This window comes from Pantherophis guttatus, chromosome 13 (genome assembly GCF_059756535.1).
Source record: "Pantherophis guttatus breed Tessera chromosome 13, ASM5975653v1, whole genome shotgun sequence".
Classification (NCBI taxonomy): domain Eukaryota; kingdom Metazoa; phylum Chordata; class Lepidosauria; order Squamata; family Colubridae; genus Pantherophis; species Pantherophis guttatus.
This window is the reverse complement of record NC_142075.1, coordinates 12,787,527-12,812,500: the sequence shown is the minus strand read 5'-3', so window position 1 is coordinate 12,812,500 and position 24,974 is coordinate 12,787,527. Positions and strand designations below refer to the sequence as shown.

Below are 24,974 nucleotides of genomic sequence, written 5' to 3'. Positions count from 1 at the left end.
TGAGTCAGCAAAGGGGGGGGGGGGGAATAAAGATTTTCAAAAGAAGCCTTCCTTGCAGATTAGAAATAAGCTGTCTTTCAGAATGTCAGATCTAGTAACAGTACGATATTTAACCTCCTCTTGATTCAATTTGGAATCTGGCTGGGCAAACCTGAACTCATTTCCAAAAACAGCTTCTATTCAAGGAAGAAAAATAAAAATGTGTGAGTAATAACGCTGTGCTGAATTCTGTTTTTACAATTTTGAAAAGTTCTGCTTTTCCTTTTCTTCTCCCAACACCTTTTTCTTAAAAAAAAAAAAAAAAAAAACCTTCACTCTTAGAGTATTTGAGAATTTCCTTTTGATTTTCAGGTGTTTTTAGAATTTCTTTTGGTTGCCAGAAATGCTACTGCTTCTAATTTTGGCTCTGTATCTTTCCATCTTTCTGATAGAACATAGAATAATAGTATTGGAAGGGACCTTGGAGGTCTTCTAGTCCAACCCCCTGCTCATGGCAGGAGATCCTATACCATTCTGGGCTTTCTTTGGGCTTGATGGGATGGCTACATGTAATCATAGAAAGAATAACAGAGCAGATTAATAGAATTGGAAGGAACCCCAGAGGTCCTCCAGCCCAACTCCCTACCCAAGCAGGAGACCGTATACCATTTTAGGCAATGGTTGTCCAGTCTCTTCTCAAAAACCTCCAGTGATGAAGCACCCACAACTTCCGGAGGAAAGCTGTTCCAATTGTTCTGACTGTCAGGAAATTTGACTGAAAAAGCTTGATAAAAAGAAACTTTTTGGAGATGGAAAGTCAACCAACCAACCAACCAACCAACCAACCAACCAACCAACCAATCAATCATGATCACGGTCAGAGACCAGCACAACAAGGGAAGTCTTGGAGGCTGCAGACTGGAAAACAGGGTAGCTTCACAATCCTGACCTTTTGAAACAAAATCAATCGAAGGAAGAACACTTTGTCAATGGCATTAGAAAGTTCCAACTGAACATTTGGGTATTGGACCCAGGGCAGGGGTGAAATCCAGCAGGTTCTGACAGGTTCTGGAGAACCGGTAGCGAAGATTTGGAGTAGTTTGGAGAACCAGCAAATACCACCTCTGGCTGGCCCCAGAGTGGGGTGGGAATGGAGGTTTTGCAGTATCCTTCCCCTGGAGTGGGGTGGGAATGGAGATTTTGCAGTATCCTTCCCCTGCCACACCCACCAAGCCATACCATGCCCACCAAGCCACGCCCACAGAACCGGTAGTAAAAAAAAATTGGATTTCACTACTCACCCAGCGTTTTCTCCAAATCCACATACATTATCTTTTACTGAGCTATGGGACTTCCTCAAAAAAATGTTCTTTAATATCAAAGCAAACTATGTTTTATTTGGTCTAGTCCTTTTCCTCCAACCAATCTCCAGGATTTCAGATCGTTTTTCTTCCACATAGATTATCCCCTCCTTTTAAATCAAACTAAACCTAAAACTTCCTCAATCTAAAGGCCCATTCCATCAGTAATCTATCACTCCTCCCCTATTAGTCTTTGATGGAATTCAGTAAATTCTTGACGAACGTATCTTTTCTTTTCTGTACACTGAGAGCCTATCTACCAAAACAAATTCCTTGTGTGTCCAATCACACTTGGCCAATAAAAAATTCTATTCTATTCTAAAGCTGCAATTTTTGATCCCTGTTAGCATTTGAAGGCAGATCAGACTAAGAATCCAATGCCATGCAAGTCATGACTATAGCTAGTCCTCGACTTACAACTATTATTTTAGGGACTGTTCAAAGTTACAACAGCACTAAAAAAAACCCTAATTTATGATAATTTTTCACACTTATGACTGTTGCAAGATCAAAATTCAGATGCTTAGCCAAAGAGTCGTATTTATTATGGTTGCAGTGTCCCACATGCAACCTTCTGGAAAGCAAAGTCAAGTGGGAAGCCAGATTGACTTAATAACCCATGCTACTAATTTAACAACTGTAATAATTCACTTAACTGTGGCAAGGAAGGTCGTAAATTTGGGCAAAACTCACATAACAACTGTGTCATTTAACAACAGAAATTTGGGGCTCAATTGTGGTTGTAAGTCAAAGCCTACCTGTATAATCAGTAAAGCTGTAGTAACTGAATCTTGCAAGTATGAATCTTGCAAGTTTATGAGCCACGGTGGCGCAGTGGTTAGAATGCAGTAGTGCAGGCTACTTCTGCTGCCTGCTGGCTGCCTGCAATTTGGAAGTTCAAATCTCACTAGGCTCAAGGCTGACTCAGCCTTCCATCCTTCTAAGGTGAGTAAAATGAGGACCCAGATTGTTGGGGGCAAGAGGCTGACTCTGTAAACTACTTAGAGAGGGCTGTAAAAGCACTGTGAAGTGGTATAGAAATCTAAGCACTATTGCTATTGCTGAATGCACTTCCTCCCTCTCTCTCTTTATCTTCATGTGAGTTAGGGAGGGGTTGTTTGAGACCAGTACTCAGGTCAAACGCCTGTCCTGATCCTGCCTTTTATAGCTGACCAATGTTTTCATAGCAGTTGCTTCTCCTGTCCCTCAAGGCCATTTCCTCTGTCCTCTAAATTTCCTCCCAAGGATCTCCAAAATATTTCTTTGTCAACCACTCAGTTGGCTTGTCTGAATTCATCTCAGTGGGTTACAAATTATGCAGACAAATAAAGAGATTTCTAGATGGATTTGCTCCCTTCAGCCCACTTAGCACCGCTGTACCATCCATTTAGGTGCTTGCTAAGCCAACATTTTCAGCCGTAGCTCAGAGCATTCTCTGTTTATTTATTCCAGCGTTCCAAATTGAGCTAGGACTTCTGTTGGGCTCAGGTAATTAGTGCTGGAAGACTTTGATTATCTCTTTGCACCAGTCCTCAACATTTGACACAATCCCACATAATAAGCTTTGTTCCTGACAAATGCCAGCTCTGCCAGGATCCCCTCAGAGGCTGGTCCACAAAGTGAGGAGGAGAAATGTTGGCACCCTCTTCTTCTTTGGTGCCAGGTTCATTTCTCTTATTAATGCTCATCTAAGAGCCATGGATGAATGGGATATACGAGTAGAAGGAGAATCCCCTTTCTTATCTTTCCCTGTGGTTGAAGAAACATATGGTGGTCAAGTACTCCTTCCTTTCTCCATTTTAAATGATGTTTGCTCTTTCCAAACCTGCCTTGGGATAATTAAAAGGCAAAACAAATGGACAGTAACCTGAATAAGCCAAGGGAAATCCAGATTATATATTCAAACCACAAACATCCATACACAGGGGCCGTGGGAAAACGAATCAGGTTATTAAATAAAATTAAGCAATTCCCCTTAAATGGAAGGGGGAATTAAAAGATGCATTTTGAACATAAAGCGCCAACAAAGGCATAATGAACAATTAAGAGACCAAAAAAAAAGAAAGAAGAGAGAGCTGTTATCTCTAGTCATCCTGGTGCAAAAATGCCCCATAAAGAAGTTGTTAAGGACAAGGAGGGGAAGTGAAATGAGCAAACAAATCAGCAAAGGTTGGCTGGGAGGAGAGAATGATTGGCAGAAGGGAAGACCTTGCAGGACACACAACACTCATTAAAGAAGCTGGCCATGTGCTTGTTTCTCTATCCAAGGAAGGGATGGAGATGAAGGGATGGAGCAGTGGTGGAATTCAATTTTTTTTTACTACTGGTTCTGTGAGAGTGGCTTGGTGGGCATGGCGTGGCTTGGTGGGTGTGGCAGGGGAAGGATACTGTAAAATTTCCATTCCCTCCCCACTTCCCTTCTGCCTTCCCAGGTCCATCCCACATACCATTATTTATATTTTATAAGACTGTGTTCTAGTTCATGAACATGTGAGCTTTATGAATCTCACAGCCAAAGTTTGGTAGCTATATATAGATTTGGAGCTTTTGCTTGCCCAAATCTGGGGGGGGGAGAAATGTTGTCAGACCTGGAAGCCATCTTTTACCTTTAAGCCTTCAGGCCTGCCACAAATTCTACTGTGGGTAAATGGGATGGGTGATTGGATGGAGTGAAGATGATATGTAGTCAAAATAACATTCTTTCCAGAAAGTCAAGGCCGTTGTGCCCTGCAGATGTGCTGAGAGAAATGAGGAGGTATCTTCTGTTCCAGAAGGTACCTGATTGGTTTGTGCGATGGACATGTGGGTGAAGGGCAAGGACTTGAACTTTCTTTTGGGTGAGGAAAACCCGGAAGCTCTCAGATTCGGGTTTTCCCAGATGTGCCAATATGACATCTCTAATAAAAATTGTCTTTGAGGAAACTCAAGCCTCAGAGTTTGATTTCATTGGGGGTGTTACTTGGAACCCTGACATCTGTGGGGAAATGTTTAGAAAAATGAGAATAAATTTGATTACATTTTAAGAATTCACTTATCCTTAGCTGGTTAAAGAAAACCAATCTCCAATGATTCTGGCCATGTCGCCATGAAGAAGAGAAGCAGAAAGAGAGTGATGGGCATGAAAGAGGAATATATCAAATACAGAAAAAGAACAGTTGTCAAAGACAACTATCCTATATCGTTGATTGTCGATCAATATGTCCCACATTTGGGAACTTCCAGATGTGTAGACTCCCTGAATTCCCTAAGCAGATGGCTATTATGGAGAATTCTGACATGTGACATCTGACCATCTGTAAGATCTCAAGATTGGAAAATAATGTTCTTATAGACTAGAGACACCGTGATCTGGTTATCCTTTGTCAAACATTTCAAGAAGAGACAGGCAGATTAACAAGGTTTGGCCTGTAGGGATTCATGCAGTAAATGGAAAATATCTGAAAATAAAGAAGGGTTGGTTTTTTTGGCTTCATCCGTTCTTGTAAGGTTTTTTTTAAAAAAAATATCCATGGGCAAAATAACTTCTGACTACAAGCACAGCTCTCTCAAATCATTCCCTCTGACTCTTATTTCTCTGGCAATAACACGGAGGGTTGGTATTCATAACAATTCCACGCTGCCCAGAGTCTGGTATTAAAGTATTACAATGTTTGATAGATAAATAAACAAGCAAATACATTTACTGTTAACCTTCCAAAAAAACCCAAGCAAACCTGAAGTAGAGGAATGCGGGCAAAGTGTAAATAACAATCAGGATGTTGTCAGAATGATTAAACTCTCAACAAGCAGTCTAGAAGCAAAACCATTCCTCCCGTCTCAATGTTTTTTTTTTTCCTTGCCGGATTTTGTAATAAGTGTATATATGCTTGGTCTCCCTCTCCCGCTCCAAAAAACCCACTCACTCATACAAGGGGAGAGAGATCTTTTAAGCATCCCAAAATGACTTACAGGTGCAGAAAGCTATGACTTACAATGAAAGATTAAAATAACTAAACATCTTACACTTGGCAGGAAAATAACTCCAGGGTGGGGAGATGATAAATGTCTCCTAATATTTGAAATGTGTTCTTGTCAGGAATGGAAACAACATTATGATGTGTGAGGAGTCGCAGGTAATAGAAATAAGAAGCTTGTTTGTGAAATGAGAAAGGTGAGGTTGATAGTGGTGTGTGGGGAGGAAAAAAAACCCAAGCAAACATTAAAGTGATGAATGTTCAGCCTGGCCATGGAATATCCCTTTGGAATAATATTCTGTTAGGAGTGGGGAGAACCTTCTCTTACTGACTGCAAGATACGTCATTGTATTAAAAATCGATGCCCAACCAAGGAAGTCTGCTGTGTTTTTAAAGCTCTTCTCACTCAAGTTGATGAAAGAGATGCGTCTTTAGGAATTCTAAGAATAGAATTTCTACTCTATAGAGTAGACCCAAAGCAGGGGTGAAATCAAGTAGGTTCTGACAGGTTCTGGAGAACCGGTAGCGGACATTTTGAGTAGTTCGGAGAACCGGTAGTGGAAATTCTGAGTAGTTTGGAGAACCGGCAAATGCCACCTCTGGCTGGCCCCAGAGTGGGGTGGGAATGAAGATTTTGCAGTATCCTTCCCCTGCTAGGCCCACCAAGCCACACCCACCAAGCCACACCACACCACGCCCACAAGCCACGCCCATAGAACCAGTAGTAAAAAAATTTTTTACTACTTTCACCACTGACCCAAAGGTGCTTTTTCAAGAGACAACTGGACTTTTTGGTTTTTCTTTGAAGGCATTTCACTTCTAATGAGAAGGAAGCACTCACTGGAGAAGAGCCTAATGCTGGGAACGATTGAAGGCAAAAGAAGAAGGGGACAAGAGAGAACAAGGTGGCTGGATGGAATCACTGAAGCAGGGACCTGTTGTGACCCAGGCCCAAGTAGGTATTATCAGACGCAATCAGTTCTAAACAAACAGACTTTATTAGCTTTATTAACTCATTCTCAGTGTAGTCCAAACTAATTCAAAACAAATTCTTCATAACACAATTCTTCAGCCTTATCACCAATCTTGGTCTACTGTGGCAAACTGCCAAAGGCTTTTCTTGGCAAAAGTTCAGAAGCAGAAGACGCCAACAAGAAATAAATGCAGCAAGACAAGAAACAAATCTATCAACGTTGTTTTCCAACAAAGAGCCCAAGAGCCGTTGCTGGTCTTTTAAGCCTTATGGGAGGGGTCAATCATCTCTTGGCCTTACTCCCGAGTTGTCCTTTTTGCTTTAGCTGCTCTTTGCTTCTGGCAGTTCTTCTCATGCGTACACTAGGAAGAGGCTCCTCCTGTTCCTCTGCCTCTCTACTGTTCTACTCTGGAGGCTCAGGAGTCTGCACATCACTCCCAGATGGCCCTGGCCCTATCTCTGCTTCTGACACAGAGCCCTCGTCCAGGCCTTCCCCAGACTCCAGGACTGGCCCATGTTCTTCCTCAGCCTCCTCGCTGTCTGACTCCGCTGCCAGTTCCACAGGCTGCTGGCGGACCACAACAGGACCAGAGTTTTATTCTTTCAGAATTTCATATTGCAATGAACAAGGACACTCATTCTATTTCACAGCTACTAGGATTGTTGGCCAAGCAGGTACAAAGATAGCCTGGGAAATGATTGAAGCCTGAGAAACGGGGCCCTTGTCAGTTAACAGGAGTGGTGATTTACCAGCAGCTTATCAAGAACTTAGGAGCCAAGGACTCGGCAGCACAAGGAAATAACAGCCAATCGCCAGCCACCAACACACCAGTCAGTCAATAGGCACCATATAAACATGACTCATAGAATAGCCCAAAGCACATATTCCAGTAGAGATAAGTTCCCTGAGGATGGACTCCAATATGATTCTGAAAGCTCGGAAGAGTAAATATCTGATCCCAGTGACTGACCCAGATTTTATCTTCCACCCGAGTGTGCTTGAAATAGAAAACCTGGAGCTGTATTTGCAACCCATTTTGAACTTGATTAGTGTTAACTTTAGTTGGATCTTTTTCCGCTTTGGAACAGCTTAATGTGTCGTGTGAATCTAAGCCAATTGGTTAGTTCACAAATCACTGTAATGTGCAAACATAGATTGTGCACTAACCCAATAGCAGTGTTAAGTACATTAAAAGGTTCATTGTATTTGGATGAAGTAACCTCAACATTTCCCTTAGGTCTATTTAAACTAGTGCTTTATAGATAATCTATGGTAGCAATCATTTATACAAAATAGTGGGGATTTTTTTTTTTTTTTGTTGGTTACACTATTTTTATTTTAAGGTGGTGGCCATAATTGCAGACCATGAAGAATCCAAAGGACAGAATAAACTTGATTAATTTTTCCACCATCCTTATAGAACTTTAGGAATCTGCTGACTTAGTGCAAAAATTAAATATTCCAAACTAATATTATTATTCCTCTTGTGGGCAATTTATCTTTTCAAATAAATGGGAAATGACTCTTGCCTTTGTTCCCTTATTGGAGTAATGCCTCTTGGAGGAAAAACAGAGTACCAGGTGTGCAATTAGTACTATACACTAATGTGACTTCTTATTTTCAGCCGTGGAATTTAATGTTCCTAAATTCTTTTCCTTTCTTTTTTTTAAAAAAATCAGATGTTAACCAGATAATACATAAGACTGAACACTTTTTCTGAGTCTAATTCAGGAAAAAAAAAGTTTGGATGAACTGAGCTAGTTATTCATAGAACTAAAGTTGCTCTGAAGAAATAATTTGGATAACTATTATATTTATTCAAAAATTGCTTATGAGTCTGAAGTCTCTTACAATTTATGTCTTTTTTTTTTTAAGAATAGAATAAATTAGCTGTGGCTGGCAGCTACTACAACTGTGCTGCTTTACTACGATTCAGAATTAATGGAAAACCAAAACTGGCTGAACAAGTTATCAAGTGTTAGGCCAGGGATGTACTATCTGCAGTCTTCAACTCCTTCCTTCCTTCCTTCCTTCCTTCCTTCCTTCCTTCCTTCCTTCCTTCCTTCCTTCCTTCTTTCCATCCTCTTGTCATCTTGACCCATTCCCTTCATTCAGCCAGCAGCATGATGTACAAAAGATGTCCAAAAGAGAATAAATGATTTTACTCTGGTTCCCTTCATTGCTTTCTTGAGTCTTGATCACCTGCAGACCCCAAGCGAATACCCTTGGGCAGGGGTTAAATCCAGCAGGTTCTCACAGGTTCTGGAGAATGGGTAGCAGAAATTTTGAGTAGTTCAGAGAACCGGCAAATACCACCTCTGTGTTCTGTCCCCAGAGTGGGGTGGGAATAGAGATTTTGCAGTATCCTTCCCCTGGAGTGGGGTGGGAATGGAGATTTTACAGCATCCTTCTCCTGCCATGCCCACCAAGCCACGCCCACTAAGCCACACGCACAGAACCGGTAGTAAAAAAAATTGGATTTCACCACTGCTCTTGGGTGCAATCCCAGAACATCTTGAATACTATCAGCATTGACAAAGTGACCATCGGTCAATTGCAAAGGGCAGCTTTACTTGGAACAGCTTACATCCTGCAACAATACTTTTAACACAAACAAATATCACAGGTTATTGGGAAGTACTCGATAGGTGCGTAAAAATACCAAGTCCAGATGGAAGATCTGACTTACTGTGCAATGAATGAACCATAATTAAAATAATAATACTGTACTAACTGGAGTGTGACAAATGTCATGCTAATAAATCAATGCAAATAATTATTGGAGAACTAATGAATTGAATCTGTAAGAGAGAGCCCAACACATACTGTATATATAGGTAGACACATCTGGAGACTTTCATATGGCACAATGAATAGAATAGAATAGAATAGAATAGAATAGAATAGAGTAGAGTAGAGTAGAGTAGAGTAGAGTAGAGTAGAGTAGAGTAGAGTAGAGTAGAGTAGAGTAGAGTAGAGTAGAATAGAATAGAATTCTTTATTGGCCAAGTGTGATTGGATACACAAGGAATTTGTCTTTGGTGCAAAGGCTCTCACTGTACATAAAAAGAAAAGATACATTTGTCAAGAATCATAAGGTACAACACTTAATGATAGTCATAGGATAAAAATAAGCAATCAGAAAACAATCAATATAAATTGTAAGGATGCAAGCAGCAAAGTTACAGTCATATAGTCTTAAGTGAAAGGAGTTGAGTGGTGGGAATGATGAGAAGATTAATAGTAATGCAGTCTTAGTGAATAGTTTGACAGTGTTGAGCGAATTATTTGTTTAGCAGAATGATGGCGTTCAGGAAAAAACTGTTCTTGTGTCTAGTTGTTCTGGTGTGCAGCCCTCTATAGCGTCATTTTGAGAGTAGTTGAAACAATTTATGTCCAGGATGCGAGGGGGCTGTAAATATTTTCACAGCCCTCTTTTTGACTCGTGCAGTATACAGGTCCTCAGTGGAAGGCAGATTGGTAGTAATTGTTTTTTCTGCAGTTCTTAATTATCCTCTGAAGTCTGTGTCTGTCTGTCTATGTTTAAACATTATGTTTATCCTTAAGCCCACAGCTTAAGTCCATGCAGAATTTCAACCTACTTAACCTCCCTATGTGTCTCCCTCAACTGTACTGTCAAACTTTTATCTACCACGTAATCAAGAATTTCACTTTACTTAAAGGCAAAACATGTTAGTACACGGAGTGCCCTTTATCCTATCTGGAAGATGGAGAGATGGAAATTAGGAAGCTCAATGGCATTGAGGTTCTCCTACTTTGGCACAAAGCCACCAGTCCTTCAGAAGGGAATGAAACATAACCGACAAGTGCATTGTTGATAGGGTAAGCAATGCTTTTCCCTCACCCACCTCCTTTTCCCCCCTCAGTTTTCTGCCTGTTCACAGCATTTTATACAAGGATGTGAAGTTGCTAAGCAACAGTCTTAGAGGCCTCCTGTGGATGGCCAGTTAACTGACACATTGCAATGGGAACCAACGTTGTATGTTGGCTTCTTTTCTTCCACTTCTTTAAGTCAAGAAGGGCTGTTTTCTAAATATTTTGAAATAAAACCCCAATTTTGAGTTTTTCTGCTGCAACGTCTAGGAAATCTACCTCAGTTGGTTGAGTTAGCTTTGTAGGGGGATTCACTTATATACGGCACCACAAGATACAATTTAACTGGCTGACTAGAGAAGAGTTTTTGAATCGGGAAATTCTAACTTAGCGTCATCTTCTGCTCCGTATGCTTTGACCTTCTCCCCTTGCTTCTCTCGAAAAGCACAGTGTACTCAGAGAACACAAGCTTCACAGAGACAAAGGTCCCAAGTCTAATTAGGGATGGAGAAGAATTTATCCCAGTTTCCTTTTGAAAGCCATCTTACCTAATTCACACTTCATGAACCAAAACGCAAATCAAAACACAGCTGCACTATGAAATATGCCCTTTCTCTGAACTGTGTGATGCAGTTCTTGAATCAGAAAATGTGTTTATAAGGAAAAGCACAAATGCGTGTCTTTTGTAAAGACTGTGAACAAAAATGCATTATATAGGGGAAAAAAACGCTTGCAACAATTTATGTATTAAGCAAAAAAGGTAACGGAGGGGGAAAAATGGATGTATGGAGGAATGATGCACACAAAAGCATATGAATCTAAGTGCAGATTTTCTTATCCTCAATTAATTTAGGAAAAAGACCAAAAAAAAAAAAAAGATTATTGGAAATCTAGCATTAGTAACTTTAAGTCAACTTGTCAATCAATCAGAATAGAGCTGGAAGCGACCTTGGAGGTCTTCAAGTCCAACCCCCCCCCTGCGCAAGCTATTCCATTGGTTGGTTGTTCTTACTGTCAGGAAATTTCTCCTTAGTTCTAGGTGTCTTCTCTCCTTGATTAGTTTCCATCCATTGTGTCAACTCGCAAAGCATCCCTGGCCTTAGTTGCCATAGGCAAGTGGGATGGAAAAAAGGTGAAGCAGCACGGCAGCCAAAAACAAAAGCACATTCCACATATCTCTCTCTCTCAAGGCTGTCTCCCAGGGTTATCCACAGCAGCCAGAAGGGAGTGATGTCTACAACCCACGAAATTGCTCCATTGGTGAATGTGACTGATGACATACCCTGGGGGGAGGGGTGAAACAGGGTCATGCCTGGGTCGTAAATTACGTGGGGTCAGAGTTGGCTTCACTTGGAACGTACTGACACGAAGCTCCTAATAAATAACCGGATTTCTTTTGAAGCTTGGCTCGAGGCTCATGATTTAATTAGGGCATCCATCGGAACCCTGACACTTTGTTTCTTGTCTTGCCTTCTGGTTCTTTGGAGAATAGGTTGACCCCCTCTTCTTTGTGGCAGCCCCTCAAATACTGGAACACTTCTATCATGTCCTTCTTTTCTCTAGACTAGACATTTCCAATTCCTGCAACCGTTCTTCATATGATTTAGTCTCCATGCCGTTAATCATCTTAGTTGCTCTTCTCTGCATTTTTGCCAAGGTCTCAACAGCTTTGATCAACGGGACCCAAAAAGCAGCTCTGAAATACAACATTTCTTGACGGACTTGAGCATCCTAAGATCATCAGCGATCTCCTTTTAAGGGAAAAAAAGTTTCAAGCCTTTTCCTCTCAGTGCCAAATCTGACTGTTCAGATTCACTGTTTATGCTTCCTTCCATTCCACGGGTGACTGACTGCTTAATCCTGCATGTATTTAAAACTGATTAAATCAAGAGCCGAGGAGGATTTTTTTTTTTAATGATACAAATGTATTTTGCAACAGATACCGTCTCTGAATATTCCCTCTAGTAGGAGACAGATTAGAAAATTAGAGATGGATGAAAATTTCCTTCAGCTGATTAGCTCCGATAAGAATGTACTTTAATTTGCACCTTCCTTCACAAATGGGATGTTGAGAGTTTTTCTTTTAAAAAAAGACACATGATAACCAAGTGAAAGAGAAAATGAAAGAAAAGTGAAATCGACATATTTATCAGCTGCAGACCAAGGATTTGAATAGCTTGCTCTCAAAAGCTTCTGTGTGAATTTCAGTGCATTTGTGATAATGAATAAGAGCTGTACTCCTTTTTTTTTTTTTCCTTTTCTGAGGTAACAGATATTATGAAAGGTGATTATGCTGTTAAACATTCTGGGGATAACTGTATCTTCTAAATTTGGCAACAGACGCCAATGGAATGGAAGTGTTCTGGGAAATCTGAAGTACAGGAAGGATGACTACCATTAGGTTTAAACTAATGAGTTAAACTAATTTAACTCATTTAACTAATGTGTTAAAACGTGGCATTAAGTTTTAACTAATGAGTTAGTTATAACTAACTTGAATGAGAATCTGTTTATCTGTTTATCCAATCTTGAAATACTTGAAATACTGAACCTGCTTTTCAATGAGGGAATTGTTCCACAATTTTCTCCCTCCCCCCCTCTCTCTCCCTCCCTCCCTCCCTCCCTCCCTCTCTCTCTCTCTCTCTCTTTCATGGGAGATTAAAAGGAAGAAAAAGTGCTCAAATGTACAACTCTCATATATTAACCAAAAAAAGAAGAAGTGTTAGAAAAGAAGAAATAGAGAAAACTGGAATCAACAGAGATCTCTGTATGAAGAAGCTACCATTTCATACTTAGGTCTCATCAAATGATCACCCTAGCAATCCCGGGTTATTAGGAGAAATATTAATATTTGTTTGTCAAATCCGTTTCCATTCCCCTTGAACTTTTTAGAAGCTTAGGCTATGAAGAAACAAAAAAGCCCAGCCTATCTCGTTTTTGTAGTTATAATAAAACTGACTCAACCTTAGCCTGAAACTTTCACATTCCTCTAGTATAAGGAGCTACCTTATAAAAGACAACTGGACAGGGTATTATTAGTTGAGAGCTGGCAAACTATCAATTCCTTTCTCAAACTGATCAATTTTAAATACACAGCCCTTCAGAAGGGAATATATTTTAGATTATTCTGAGGCATATCTTTCCGGTGTAGAGTGATCTAATAACTTCCTGAGGGGGAAATATATAATTGTTTTATAATTTAAATCCTATCTTAGCCCAAGCCTGTTATCTCCAAAGGACATAAATCTCTATGTTGCTAGGTTTTTGTAGTAAGAATGTTTCAGTTAGATGTCACGATTTTCTCATTCAAGGAATGAGAATATTCATGGAATGGGGGGGGCACAATATTTCAACCTGCTCAACTAAATCCTGAGAATTTCTTAACCGTACTAAAATATTCGCCAATAAATAATCCAGATATGAGATATGAAATTCAGCCTGTAGAAGAGCAGACAGAGCTGAAGGGTGGAGTTAAGCAAGTCATCAGCTTAGAATCCTTGTGTTCCCACAAGCACTCCAAGGCCAATCCCTGCTGAATTCAGTTGACTCTTATCTGGTGCCAATTTATTGTTGAACTTTAATTGACCAGGTTCTTGTATATAGGCTTGAATATGTCTTCTATGCTGCAACCTTATGAATGGTCCTGATTCCTTGCACCTGACACAACCATAAGTAAAATGCTTGGGAAGAAGGTGAAATAGTTAATGAAATTCCATCCTGAATGCAAACTCTATTAAGGTTCCACAAAATCAGGGATTAATAAGGAGCTGACCTCAGCAACAGGATATAACCATGGCGACAATATGGAAATTGTCTAGCCATAATCCTGTGATTCTTCAAAGTATCTCCCAACCAGTGGTGAAATCTAAACCGGTTTGCTACTGGTTCGCTGGCCGCATATGCGCAGTTTGCAACAAATGTGTGTATGCACAGTACACACCTAAAGGAGGCTTAGGAAAGTTAGTAGAACAGCGAGAGGGGAGGAAATCACTTGTGGTGCGCGATCTTGGGAACCTTTCAAAAAACTTTTTAAAAGCATTTTTTTACTACCGGTTCGGGTGAATAGGTACTAAAAATGCTTTAAAAAAAGTAAAAAAAAAAAAAAAGAGGTTCCAATGATCACAGCTGTGCTGCATGATCGTTGGAACCTTTTTTTTTTTTGTTTTACTTTTTAAAAGCATTTTTTATTACCTATTCACCCGAACCGGTAGTAAAAAAATGCTTTAAAAGTAAAAAGTAAAAAAAAAAAAAAAGTTGTGACGATAACGTGTCACTCAGCTGATCATCGGAATTTTTTTTAAACATTTTTTTACTACCGGTTCAGCAAAACAGTAGCATTTTTACTACCAGTTTGGGCGAACCGGCCTGAACCAGTAGCATTTCACCCCTTCTCCCAACCCAATATTAATCAATTTTAACCTTGCTTAACTTTCTGAGATCCACCAAGATTATTTCAAGATCATTTCAAGATCAGTTAGGATCAGTTGGATGATCTCAAATGTTTCACAGCTGTTTTAGTTCATTGTATGGGATTTGTCAGTAGTGTCTATAATTGAGTTAAAAATTTCAGTGTTCAATTCCGCCTTGAAATTTCTCAAAAATATTTAGAAGAAATGAAAGTGTCTGACTACACCTATAAGTATGTCACTTTTTGGTCTTATAATTTAAGAATGAAGACAATTCATTATAAATGTTTTTCGTATCTAATGAACCCCTCAAAGAATATTTTAAAAATGGACATTGGATTTTTGTGAGGGGTCTCTCTCTCTCTCTCTCTCTCTCTCTCTCTCTCTCTCTCTCTCTCTCACACACACACACACACACACACACACACATATTCTGCCATTAAGCTGAAGCACAAAAATCCATCTTGCAGTCCAATCAATAATATCCACAGTTAAACTGATAAACTAAGTTTCTGTGTGCATGGATACAAACTACAGTACATCAATGGATACTTGATGTATCCATATCTCTATATACTGTATTTTACCTGGAATGCTGAAAGCATCCAATTTCACCCATGAAATGAAGAATCTTATTGGACATCAACTAGGAAAAATTAGTCTTGGGGACCTTATATATTTACCCCTTTACCTTAATGTCTCTCTGTATCTCCAGTGTTTGGCAGCCAAGTGCTGGAAACAGATTGCACCGGCAGCAACTCATTGCCCCTTTTAGTTAATCTACTGCATTCTCTCTCTCTTTTTTTTCTTCTTCTGTCTCTTTCACATACATACATCTCTATCTTCACTACATTTATTTACCACAATTTATAGCCTGCCTTGTTCCCAAATCTCTGGGCAGCCTAATTAAAAGAATTATAGTAAAAAAAGTAACATAAATAAGCATTAAAATGTAATTAGTCATGAAACAACATTAAAACATCATCATTAAAGAAAAACAATTTGGGGATAAAGCATTGCAGGCTGCAGTTCTACATTCCAAAGGCTATAATCAAGAGCCAGTCTTTGTGACTTTCTGAAATTGCAGGTGTGTGAGGTGTCTACAAATTTTAGAGGTTGGGGTGTTCTCTTTCCAGACCCAACTGAAGTGGGCCTTATCAGCGCTTTTGGCTCTTTACCAAGGGATGAACAAGATAATACACTACACATTAGAAAATTCAGGAAAAAACTATTGGACACAAGGGTTGCAACTGAGCCACCAATTGATCTTGTTTCAGCAACTCCTGACACTGCCTCTCCTCAATAGAGAATGGAATGGGTGAACATCCTTCTCCAGTCCATAAGATAAAGGTAAAGGTTCCCCTCGCACATATGTGCTAGTCGTTCCTGACTCTAGGGGGCGGTGCTCATCTCCATTTCAAAGCCAAAGAGCCAGCACTGTCCAAAGACATCTCCGTGGTCATGTGGCCGGCATGACTAAACGCCAAAGGCGCATGGAACACTGTTACCTTCCCACCAAAGGTGGTCCCTATTTTTCTACTTGCATTTTTTACGAGCTTTCGAACTGCTAGGTTGGCAGAAGCTGGGACAAGTAACGGGAGCTCACCCCGTTACGCAGCACTATGGATTCGAACTGCTGAACTGCCGACCTTTCGGTCGTCAAGCTCAGCGTCTTAGCCACTGAGCCACTGTGCCCCCTCTCTAATCCATAGCTCCCCATATTCTTATGAGCCATTGGGATGTTCCAAAGAACAGGACACTTAACCCAAATCACTTGCTCCTGAATTTATCTCTTTTAATTTTTTTGCAGCAAATGCAATGGTATGTGAGAATGTCTTCTGGAGACAACAGGAAGAGCTGCAGAGACAATGGTCAGACAAGTGGTAGCTGAATCCGCAGATGGAATGGGTGGGTACCATTCAGAAGGAACCCTCCCTAGGAAGAGATGTATTTTCAGATTTGCAAACATGTCTTAATGTAACTTTACAATAAAGTAGGACCTAGTACTTTATGGCGTCCTTTTTGTAGTCCTTTTGGACTACCTTACAAGGTTGATAGAAGGTGAACCTCACAGTATCTATTCGTCTGCCAATTGAACAGAAAGGGTAGATCCCTTCCAGAAAATATGACTAACTCAATTATCCTGGATCTAAGCGATTTGGGCTTAGGCTAACTAATATCTTAAAAATTACACACAAACAATAGCCAGTGCACCATCCCAATAAAGGTGTTACTTTGCTCCATGGCACTTACCAGTTAGCCTGCAAGCTCCTGCATTTTGTGCCAATAATCTTCAAGGGCAGCATTTACAGTAGCCTAGATGAGACATAAAGGATGTGGTGGCTCAGTGGCAAAGACGCTGAGCTTGTCGATCAAAAGGTTGGCAGTTCAGCGGTTCGAATCCCTAGTCCTGCGTAATGGGGTGAGCTCCTGTGACTTGTCCCAGCTTCTGCCAACCTAGCAGTTCGAAAGCAGGTAAAAAATGCAAGTAAAAAAATAGGAACCACCTTTGGTGGGAAGGTAACAGCGTTCCGTGCGCTTTTAGCGTTTAGTCATGCCAGCCACATGACCACGGAGACGTCTTCAGACAGCGCTGGCTCTTTGGCTTTGAAACAGAGATGAGTCAGGAACAACTAGCACATATGTGCAAGGGGAACCTTTACCTTTACCTTTAGACGAGACATCATGAGGACATGAATTACCATCCCTAAGGCTTTCCACTTCGAGTAGGACTTCAACTGAGGCACTAGGCACAACAAGGTAAGATTCACGTATTGTTATGGTAGTAGTTGTAAGCCCAGAAGAACCTTTTGGTCATGGACATGGTCTTCCAAGGAACAAGATCCCCTCCAGATCAAGAGAAGAGGTCACCAGAGAATTCAAAGGTGTCTAGGTAAACAGTGATCCTGTCTTGCTGAGCTTCAGTTTCACTTTTTTTATGTTGTATCTGGTTTCTGGATGCCTCAATGCAATTAGAGAAAATATTCACTGCATGTTTTGCAAGCTTGAGGTAGCAATCACTGAACAAACGAATAAATAACATACCATTTGGGAGATAATATGGAGAGTGCTGAACTATGCAACGTCTCATGTTGAAGTAACCAGATTTCTTTCTTATAAAATAATAACTGGAACGTCCCACTTGGGAAGTAAGAAAAGAATACCAGGAAAGTTGCATTCCTTCCATCCATGGCTCAGTGGTCATCCTCAAGAGCGACTAATGCAGTTTCAGTTCAGTTTTAGTTTGCCAGGGATTCAACTGGTCAGTTTTTTTCAAGGATCTTCTGCAGAAGAACCTTCTCTTGAGCATCAGTACAATGCTAATAATTTACCTAGTTTGGTAATGAAACATCTGCAAACAAGCAACCAAGCTCAGAGAACACCAAGGACTCCAAGTTTCAACCTTAGCTACACATTTTTTTTTATTGGAACAAGTCAACATGTTTGTTTTTTTCCTACCAGCTCCAGAATGGAAGCAATGCATGTTATTATGTCCCTAAGGAAGTGCCCCAAGTTTTAACTGAGAAGCTCTTTAGAATACTAGACTTCTTACCTTATGCATTATGTAGAAGATCTATAGGACAACATTGGAAAGAATTATTACATTTGTGTTGCATCTATGAATTTCCAGCAAGCATGGAAGAGCTCAGAAGGGAAATATTTTTTATTTATTTATTTTATTTTAATTTTATTTATTTGTTAAATACGTATAAGATAACAGATATAAGTATAAACCAGTGGTGGAATTCATTTTTTTTTTACTACCAGTTCTGTGGGCGTGGCTTGGTGGGCATGGCAGGGGAAGGATACTGCAAAATCCCCATTCCCACCCCACTCTGGGACAAGCCAGAGGTGGTATTTGCCGGTTCTCCGAACTACTCAAAATTTCCGCTACCGGTTCTCCAGAACCTATCAGAACCTGCTGGATTTCATCCCTGGTATAAACATGATTATGAATACAGGATAAGGATATGAATAAATGGAGATAGTAGGACAGGGATGGTAGGCATGTTTGTGTACTTATGCACGCCCCTTACAGACCTCTTAGGAATGGGGTGAGGTCAACAGTAGAATAAGAATAAGAATAATTTTATTTCTATACCGCCCTTCTCCCGAAGGACTCAGGGCGGTGTACAGCCTATTAAAAGCACAAGACAAACATCAATTAAAATAATTTAAAATTATTAAATAATTCGGCTCAATTTAATTTTAGGTCAGACTGAAGGCAGTGTAGTTCTAAATTGTGGAAGCCCAAGATTTCAAGCCTGGTGGCATAAGGTATTCTGTTGCGAACAGAGGAGTGGAGGACTATAATAAAATAATGGATGGTGGTGGTTGTTTGAGTTAGTACATCAAAAAATGACTTGGGAACTCACAGCACTAATTCACCAATGCAGTTCTCAAGGTCATATTAAAGATATGGATACCTTCTCCCTCTCTCTCCCTCTCTCTCTCTCTTTCCCCTCTCATCCTCTCCCCATCCTTTTCTTCTTCCTCTCTTTTTCTCTTTTCCCTTCTTAATTATTTATTTTGTGCTTCAAACTCACTCGAAGCTCTGCAAGGCATCAAAGGAAACAGCTTTCAGCTGCAAAAAGGTTATTGCTTCCCACATACCTAGCCAGCCACAGGATGGCTAATATATTAAGAAGAGCAAGGAGGCAGAGATTTGGGGTCACAGCAGGCAGCAGCCATTGAGTCCTGGCCTTATTAACATGGGAAAAGAAACAGATTTAGCTTGGGTCACTCTTAATAAAAGGAATCCAAACAGCAAAGGTTGGAAGTCAGTGCATCGCCTTCAAAGAAGAATGGCCCAACGACACAAAGTCTGACAGCAGTCAGGAAGGAGGAAAAGTTTAGAAAAACGAGGGATTGCCTGCTGGGGGTTCGCAGGGGTTTGGGAAAACCTCTAGATAAGATTCTGTGCAGTTCGGAGAACCCCCAAATCTCACTCCTGGCTGGCCCTGCTCGCCCCACCCCCACGAGTCCCCACACAGTCCGTTTTAGATGCAGGTAAGTGCAGGGCACATGCAGAGGCTTGAGGAGAGTGAAAAATGGACCTACTGGAAGTTCGGGAAGGCCTCCAGAGGGCCTCCAAAGCCTGGGGAGGCCATTTTTGCCCTCCCGGAAGCTTGAGGAAAGCCTCTGGAGCAGGAGTGGGTTCTACTTACCTTTACTACCAGTTCGCAATGGGATCACACGTGCATGAGTGAAGCGAGCATGCGCGCCTTGCTTCTGCACATGCGCAGATCGCCGATGATGACATCCAGGGCAGTGGGCGGGACCTCCCACCAGTTTTACTACCGATTCTTGCGAACCGGCCCAAACCGGGGGCAACCCACCACTGCTCTGGAGCCCAGGGAGGGTAAAAACACCCCCCCACCACCATGGTGCAGGAGGCCGACTAGGCCATGCCCACCATGGCCACGCCTACCCAGCAACCGGGCAGAGAACCCCTTGCTAAAATTTTTGAAGCCCACCCCTGAGAAAAGCTGAGGTAAAATTGAATGGCAATGTTGAACTGTGAGATATCTTTGGAAGCCCTGCTTCATTGAAAAGAAAGGTGAGGAGAATGTAAAATAGTGCGGCCATGCATTTTCAACATTTCAACCTTGTGTCAAACAATTGAAAACATAGCAAGCAAAGCCATTTTTGACTTAGGGTGGATTTTAGCCTTGCAAGTCGACTATTTACTCCCAGATCTCTGCAGCTTGCAGATGTAAAGATTTCAGAATTTGTCTAAGATCAGAAAAGGCTGCCCCTTGAAAACAATTTCAATTATGGTTCAGGAAAATCATACTGTTTCTCAGCATCTGATCATACGTCCGATAGACTGGGCATTCCTGAGTTGACTTCATGGCACAAAGTACCGTGTGATGGTCCATGCAGTTATAATGGCCTACAATTGCAAGCTGCAGTCATCCAATTCTAAATGGACCCTTCAGAAACCAACCTGTGGAATTTCTAGGAATAAACATTCATTCACTAAGTTTATTTTCCACCCTCCTTTCATTATGGGACTCGGCACTGTTCATGAAGTCTCCAGGTATCCTGCCTTTGAGGCATGAATGAAGAAAGATCTGCTTAGCTTCAAGAAATCAGGGGTTAGAGAACTTGCGACTCTGTAGGTGCGGGAAACTATGGCCCTTCAGCATCTCTCCTGAGCGGTGTTGCTGGAAATTGTCATTCGAGAATAAGAAGGAGAAGGAGATGGGTTTGTATGCACAGAGATGAGATGGTACACCCAATAGATATAGACGGAAAAGGTCACTAACATTTTAGCTGCTTTTCATGCTGGTTCTGCAAACTCTTGGCACATAAATTCCAGAGATGATGCTTAAGGGAATGCAGTCCTTAATAGGAAAAAAAAAGGGGGGGGGGAGAGAGAGGGGGAGAAAGTTCCTTATCCTTCAGACAGCCATTTCCAGATAGAACAGGCTAAAGGGATTAATGCTCTAATCCCCTTTGAATTTCAGTTTAGGTGAAATATGATGATATTTCTTTAAACATTCTTTTGGGCTCTGCCACTTATACCTTAATGCGAGCCACAAACAGAAAACTTGGTAAGCAGGAAAATCCCTCAAGGAACACAAAGAAAGGGAGGGAAGAGGGAGAGAGGGAGGGATAAACGCAAGCAAAGAAACTTCTCTCTTCAACGGCTGGTGCTCAGCACCAAATTCCATTTTAACCCTAACCGTTTCCAGCAGGTGCAATCTCAGCCACTCAGGGATCACAGAGACCAGGACAAAATCTATCTATACTTCCAATCAAACACTTCTAAATTCCTTTTAGATGCCTAAGGGCAGAAGCATTTGGTAACCATGGGACCTTCAGAGCTGAGAAACAACCAGATAGATGACTATTGAGTCAAAGTGAAAAAAGGAAAAGGATCAAGATTCAGATTTGTAGAGGGATGTATCTGTAGGTCAGGTTTCCTACGCACAGCCTGATGCAGAATTTTGTTGCACATATGCTTGTTAATACTCTGCAATAAATACACTCGTTGCATCTGCTTAAGGTCTGCTCTAAATTATGTTCAAAGTCAGGTGTGTGTGACAAGGGGCTGACAAAAGATGAATTCTACCTCACCTTGTAACATTATTATCCATCCTTCCCTTTTCAGACTCGGCCTTGGGATATTATAGGATAGTGATGGCGAATCTTTTTGGCACCACATGTGTGCATTGGCCATCTAGTCTTCAGGTTTCTGGCACTCTGGCAGTGTTGTGGTCTGCCAGCAGCCTGTGGACCTGGCAGCTAAGTCGGACAGCGATAAGGCTGAGGAAGAACAGGGGCCAGTCCTAGAGGCTGGGGAAGGCCCGGATGAGGGCTCTGTGTCGGAGACAGAGATGGGGCCAGGGCCATCTGGGAGTGAGGTGCAGACTCCAGAACCTCCAGAGGCTGACCGCAGAGAGGCAGAGGAACAGGAGGAGCCTGTTCCTAGTGCACGCATGAGAAGAGCTGCCAGAAGGCAAGAGCAGCTAAAGCAAAAAGGACAACTCGGGAGTAAGGCCAAGAGATGATTGGCCCCTCCCATAAGGCTTAAAAGACCAGCAACGGCTCTTGGGCTCTTTGTCGGAAAACAATGTTGATAGATTTGTTTCTTGTCTTGCTGCATTTATTTCCTGTTGGCATCTCCTGTTTCTGAACTTTTGCCAAGAGGAGCCTTTGGCAGGTTGCCAAAGTAGACCAAGGTTGGTGATAAGGCTGAAGAACTGTGTTTTGAAGAATTTGTTTTGAATTAGTTTGGACTACGCTGAGAATGAGTTCTCAGCTGTTCTAATAAAATCTGTTCATTTAGAACTGATTGCGTCTGATAATACCTACTTGGGCCTAGGTCACGACAGTTGTATGTGAAGACCATGCACTCCAGAAACCAGAAAAGCAGCTGGTGATGGTGCACATGCTCACAGAGAGGGCTCTACGTGCCACCTTTGGCACGTGTGCCTTAGGTTTGCCACCACTGTTATAGGAGAAGGACAGGGAGAGTCTGGGGGCAGAGTCAAGAGAGGAATCAGCCTGGCATCATTGCATTCCCACCAATGTTCTAAGTCCAACTCCTCTTGAATTTCATTAACTCTTATCTAGCACCAATTCAGTGCTGACCTTAGTTGATTAGATTCTTGTGTATTGGCATGAGCGCTAAATCATCTTAATCAAATAAAAACAAAAACAAACCTGGAACTCAACATGTGGTCCTGATTCTTTGCGCCTGACAGATACATCTTGCAAATCCTGACAGAATACCATGAAACACCAGAATAATACAATGGAAGTGAGAGATTCACCTTAAAGAAGAACATCATGAATCTTAATGGGAGAGTTTATGTATTTTCTGAACCAACTGGAGACGTTGAGCGGTGAAGTTCTTTACAGAAAAGAAAAGGCAAGGAAAAAGCCAGAAAAGTTGAAATGTATACTTTACCTCAAACATCTATGAAAACCAAAAGACAAAGATAAGTATGCTAATTGTCCACAGCCAGGACTTTGTCTAGCCTTACCAGAAAATGGCAGTGATGAAACTGGGAACCAAAGTATTTGTTTTATCATGGAGCCATCTGTTGTGAAGAAGACACATGACTAAGAATCTGTTTCCCTTCCTTTTGCTCCTCATAAAAATCAAAAAACCCTCTTTGCAAAATACTCTGTTGACACTTCCCCCCCCTCCAGCTGTTTAGCATTATTGTCCCATTAGCTGTTGGCAAAATTTGCAACTGGCCAAGGAAGAACATACCTCCAAGTGGGGCAAAGGCAGGCCAAACTGGTAAGAAATGATTTAAAGCTTTTGACCTATCCTTGAGAAGTCTTCCTGCTGCAAGAATCACATCTTGCCAAAACTTTCTGATCTCGGCAAAGGACATTTTGAAGGTATTTAACACAGAGGCAGGGGTGAAATCCAGCAGATTCTGACAGGTTCTTGAGAACCGGTAGCAGAAATTTTGAGCAGTTCGGAGAACCGGCAAATACCACCCAGGTGGCTGGCCCCAGAGTGGGGAGGGAATGGAGATTTTGCAGTATCCTTCCCCCAGGAGTGGAGAGGGAATGGGGATTTTGCAGTATCCTTTCCCCAGGAGTGGGGAGCGAATGGGGATTTTGCAGTATCCTTCCCCCAGGAGTGGGGAGGGAATGGAGATTTTGCAGTATCCTTCAGGAGTGGGGAGGGAATGGAGATTTTGCAGTATCCTTCAGGAGTGGGGAGGGAATGGAGATTGTGCAATATCCTTCCCCCAGGAGTGGGGAGGGAATGGGGATTTTGCCATATCCTTCCCCTGCCACGCCCACCAAGCCACGCCCACCAAGCCACACTATGCCCACCAGGCCACGCCCACAGAACCGGTAGTAAAAAAAATTGGATTTCACTACTGCATAGAGGCCTAGTTGGTACAGAACAAAACCCTCCCCCACCTTCTCCTTAGATGACATCCCAATATTAACAGGAAACAGAAAGGGGCAAAAAAGAGAAGGTCTGAAGAGCAAGAGGAACAACGTGTCTCAAGCTATAGTTGTCACCAGTGGTGGGTTTCAATTTATTTTACTACCGGTTCTGCGGGCGTGGCTTGGTGGGCATGGCAGGGGAAGGATACTGTAAAATCTCCATTCCCACCCCACTCCAGGGGAAGGATACTGCAAAATCCCCATTTCCTCCTGATCAGCTAGGACTCGGGAGGCAGAGAATAGATGGGGGCGGGGCCAGTCAGAATTTTTACTCCCAGTTCTCCGAACTACTCAAAATTTCTGCTACCAGTTCTCCAGAAAAGTAGATTGGTAGGACAGGGTCGAGGTCTGGCTGCTCACTGGTGAGAAACAGAAGTCTTCTTCAGAACTGGGAGACAAAAAGGACCCATCCACCTCTGCTTTGTACTCTGCTTTTGATTTCATTCCTTTCAACCCCTTAAGGGAGATTCTTGGGTTTCTCTATCCATGTCCAAAAAATCTGCTTCTTGATCAGAGCAGCTATCGGTGTTATAATCCACTTCATCCCCACAGGGAAGTTCATCATCGGTCTCCAGGCTGCAGTTGTTGTTGCTTCTGCCAGAGATTCACACACGCACACAGATAGAAAGAAAACAGAAGATTGAATTGGATGGAAGCAAAAAGAGGTAGAGTCTCATCTTGAAAAGCATCCAAGCACATATGGCAAATTCTAGGCTCAGTAGATAAGGAGAAGATTAGTATAATGAAGTAAAAGACAGCAAAAGTCAGTCCTAGTTTTACTTTTTAAAGCCGCATACATGCACACAACACAGAGATATATACACATAACACACACACACACAAATACACACACACACACTGTCCCAAGAACTAATGACCTACTTCTAGTGCAACCAGACCTGATGTTAAGGAATATTGTGAGAAGGTTATACAATTTTTTTTTAAAAAAAAGCCTTATCCTGGCAAAGAACAAAGCAATCCCTCAAAACCTCCTGTTTGCTCTCTCCTTCTCAAAATGTTTTAAGAATATATTTT

General features: G+C 41.6%; 1 protein-coding gene across 4 annotated transcripts in view; it reads right to left on the bottom strand.

The window, feature by feature from the left end:
- The window catches only part of AGBL1 (AGBL carboxypeptidase 1), a 701,662-nt gene that overhangs the window by 221,876 nt on the left and 454,812 nt on the right, over nucleotides 1-24,974 (bottom strand). For 3 of the 4 annotated variants that reach the window (XM_087878351.1, XM_034424683.3, XM_087878350.1), the window contains one exon: nucleotides 22,908-24,533. The exons of the other annotated variant lie outside the window; for it this stretch is intronic. In XM_087878351.1, coding sequence (XP_087734477.1) covers nucleotides 24,389-24,533 — 145 coding nt within the window. In that variant the 3' untranslated portion in view covers nucleotides 22,908-24,388. Of the gene's footprint in view, nucleotides 1-22,907; nucleotides 24,534-24,974 lie in introns of those variants that run through there. 4 annotated transcript variants of the gene reach the window in all.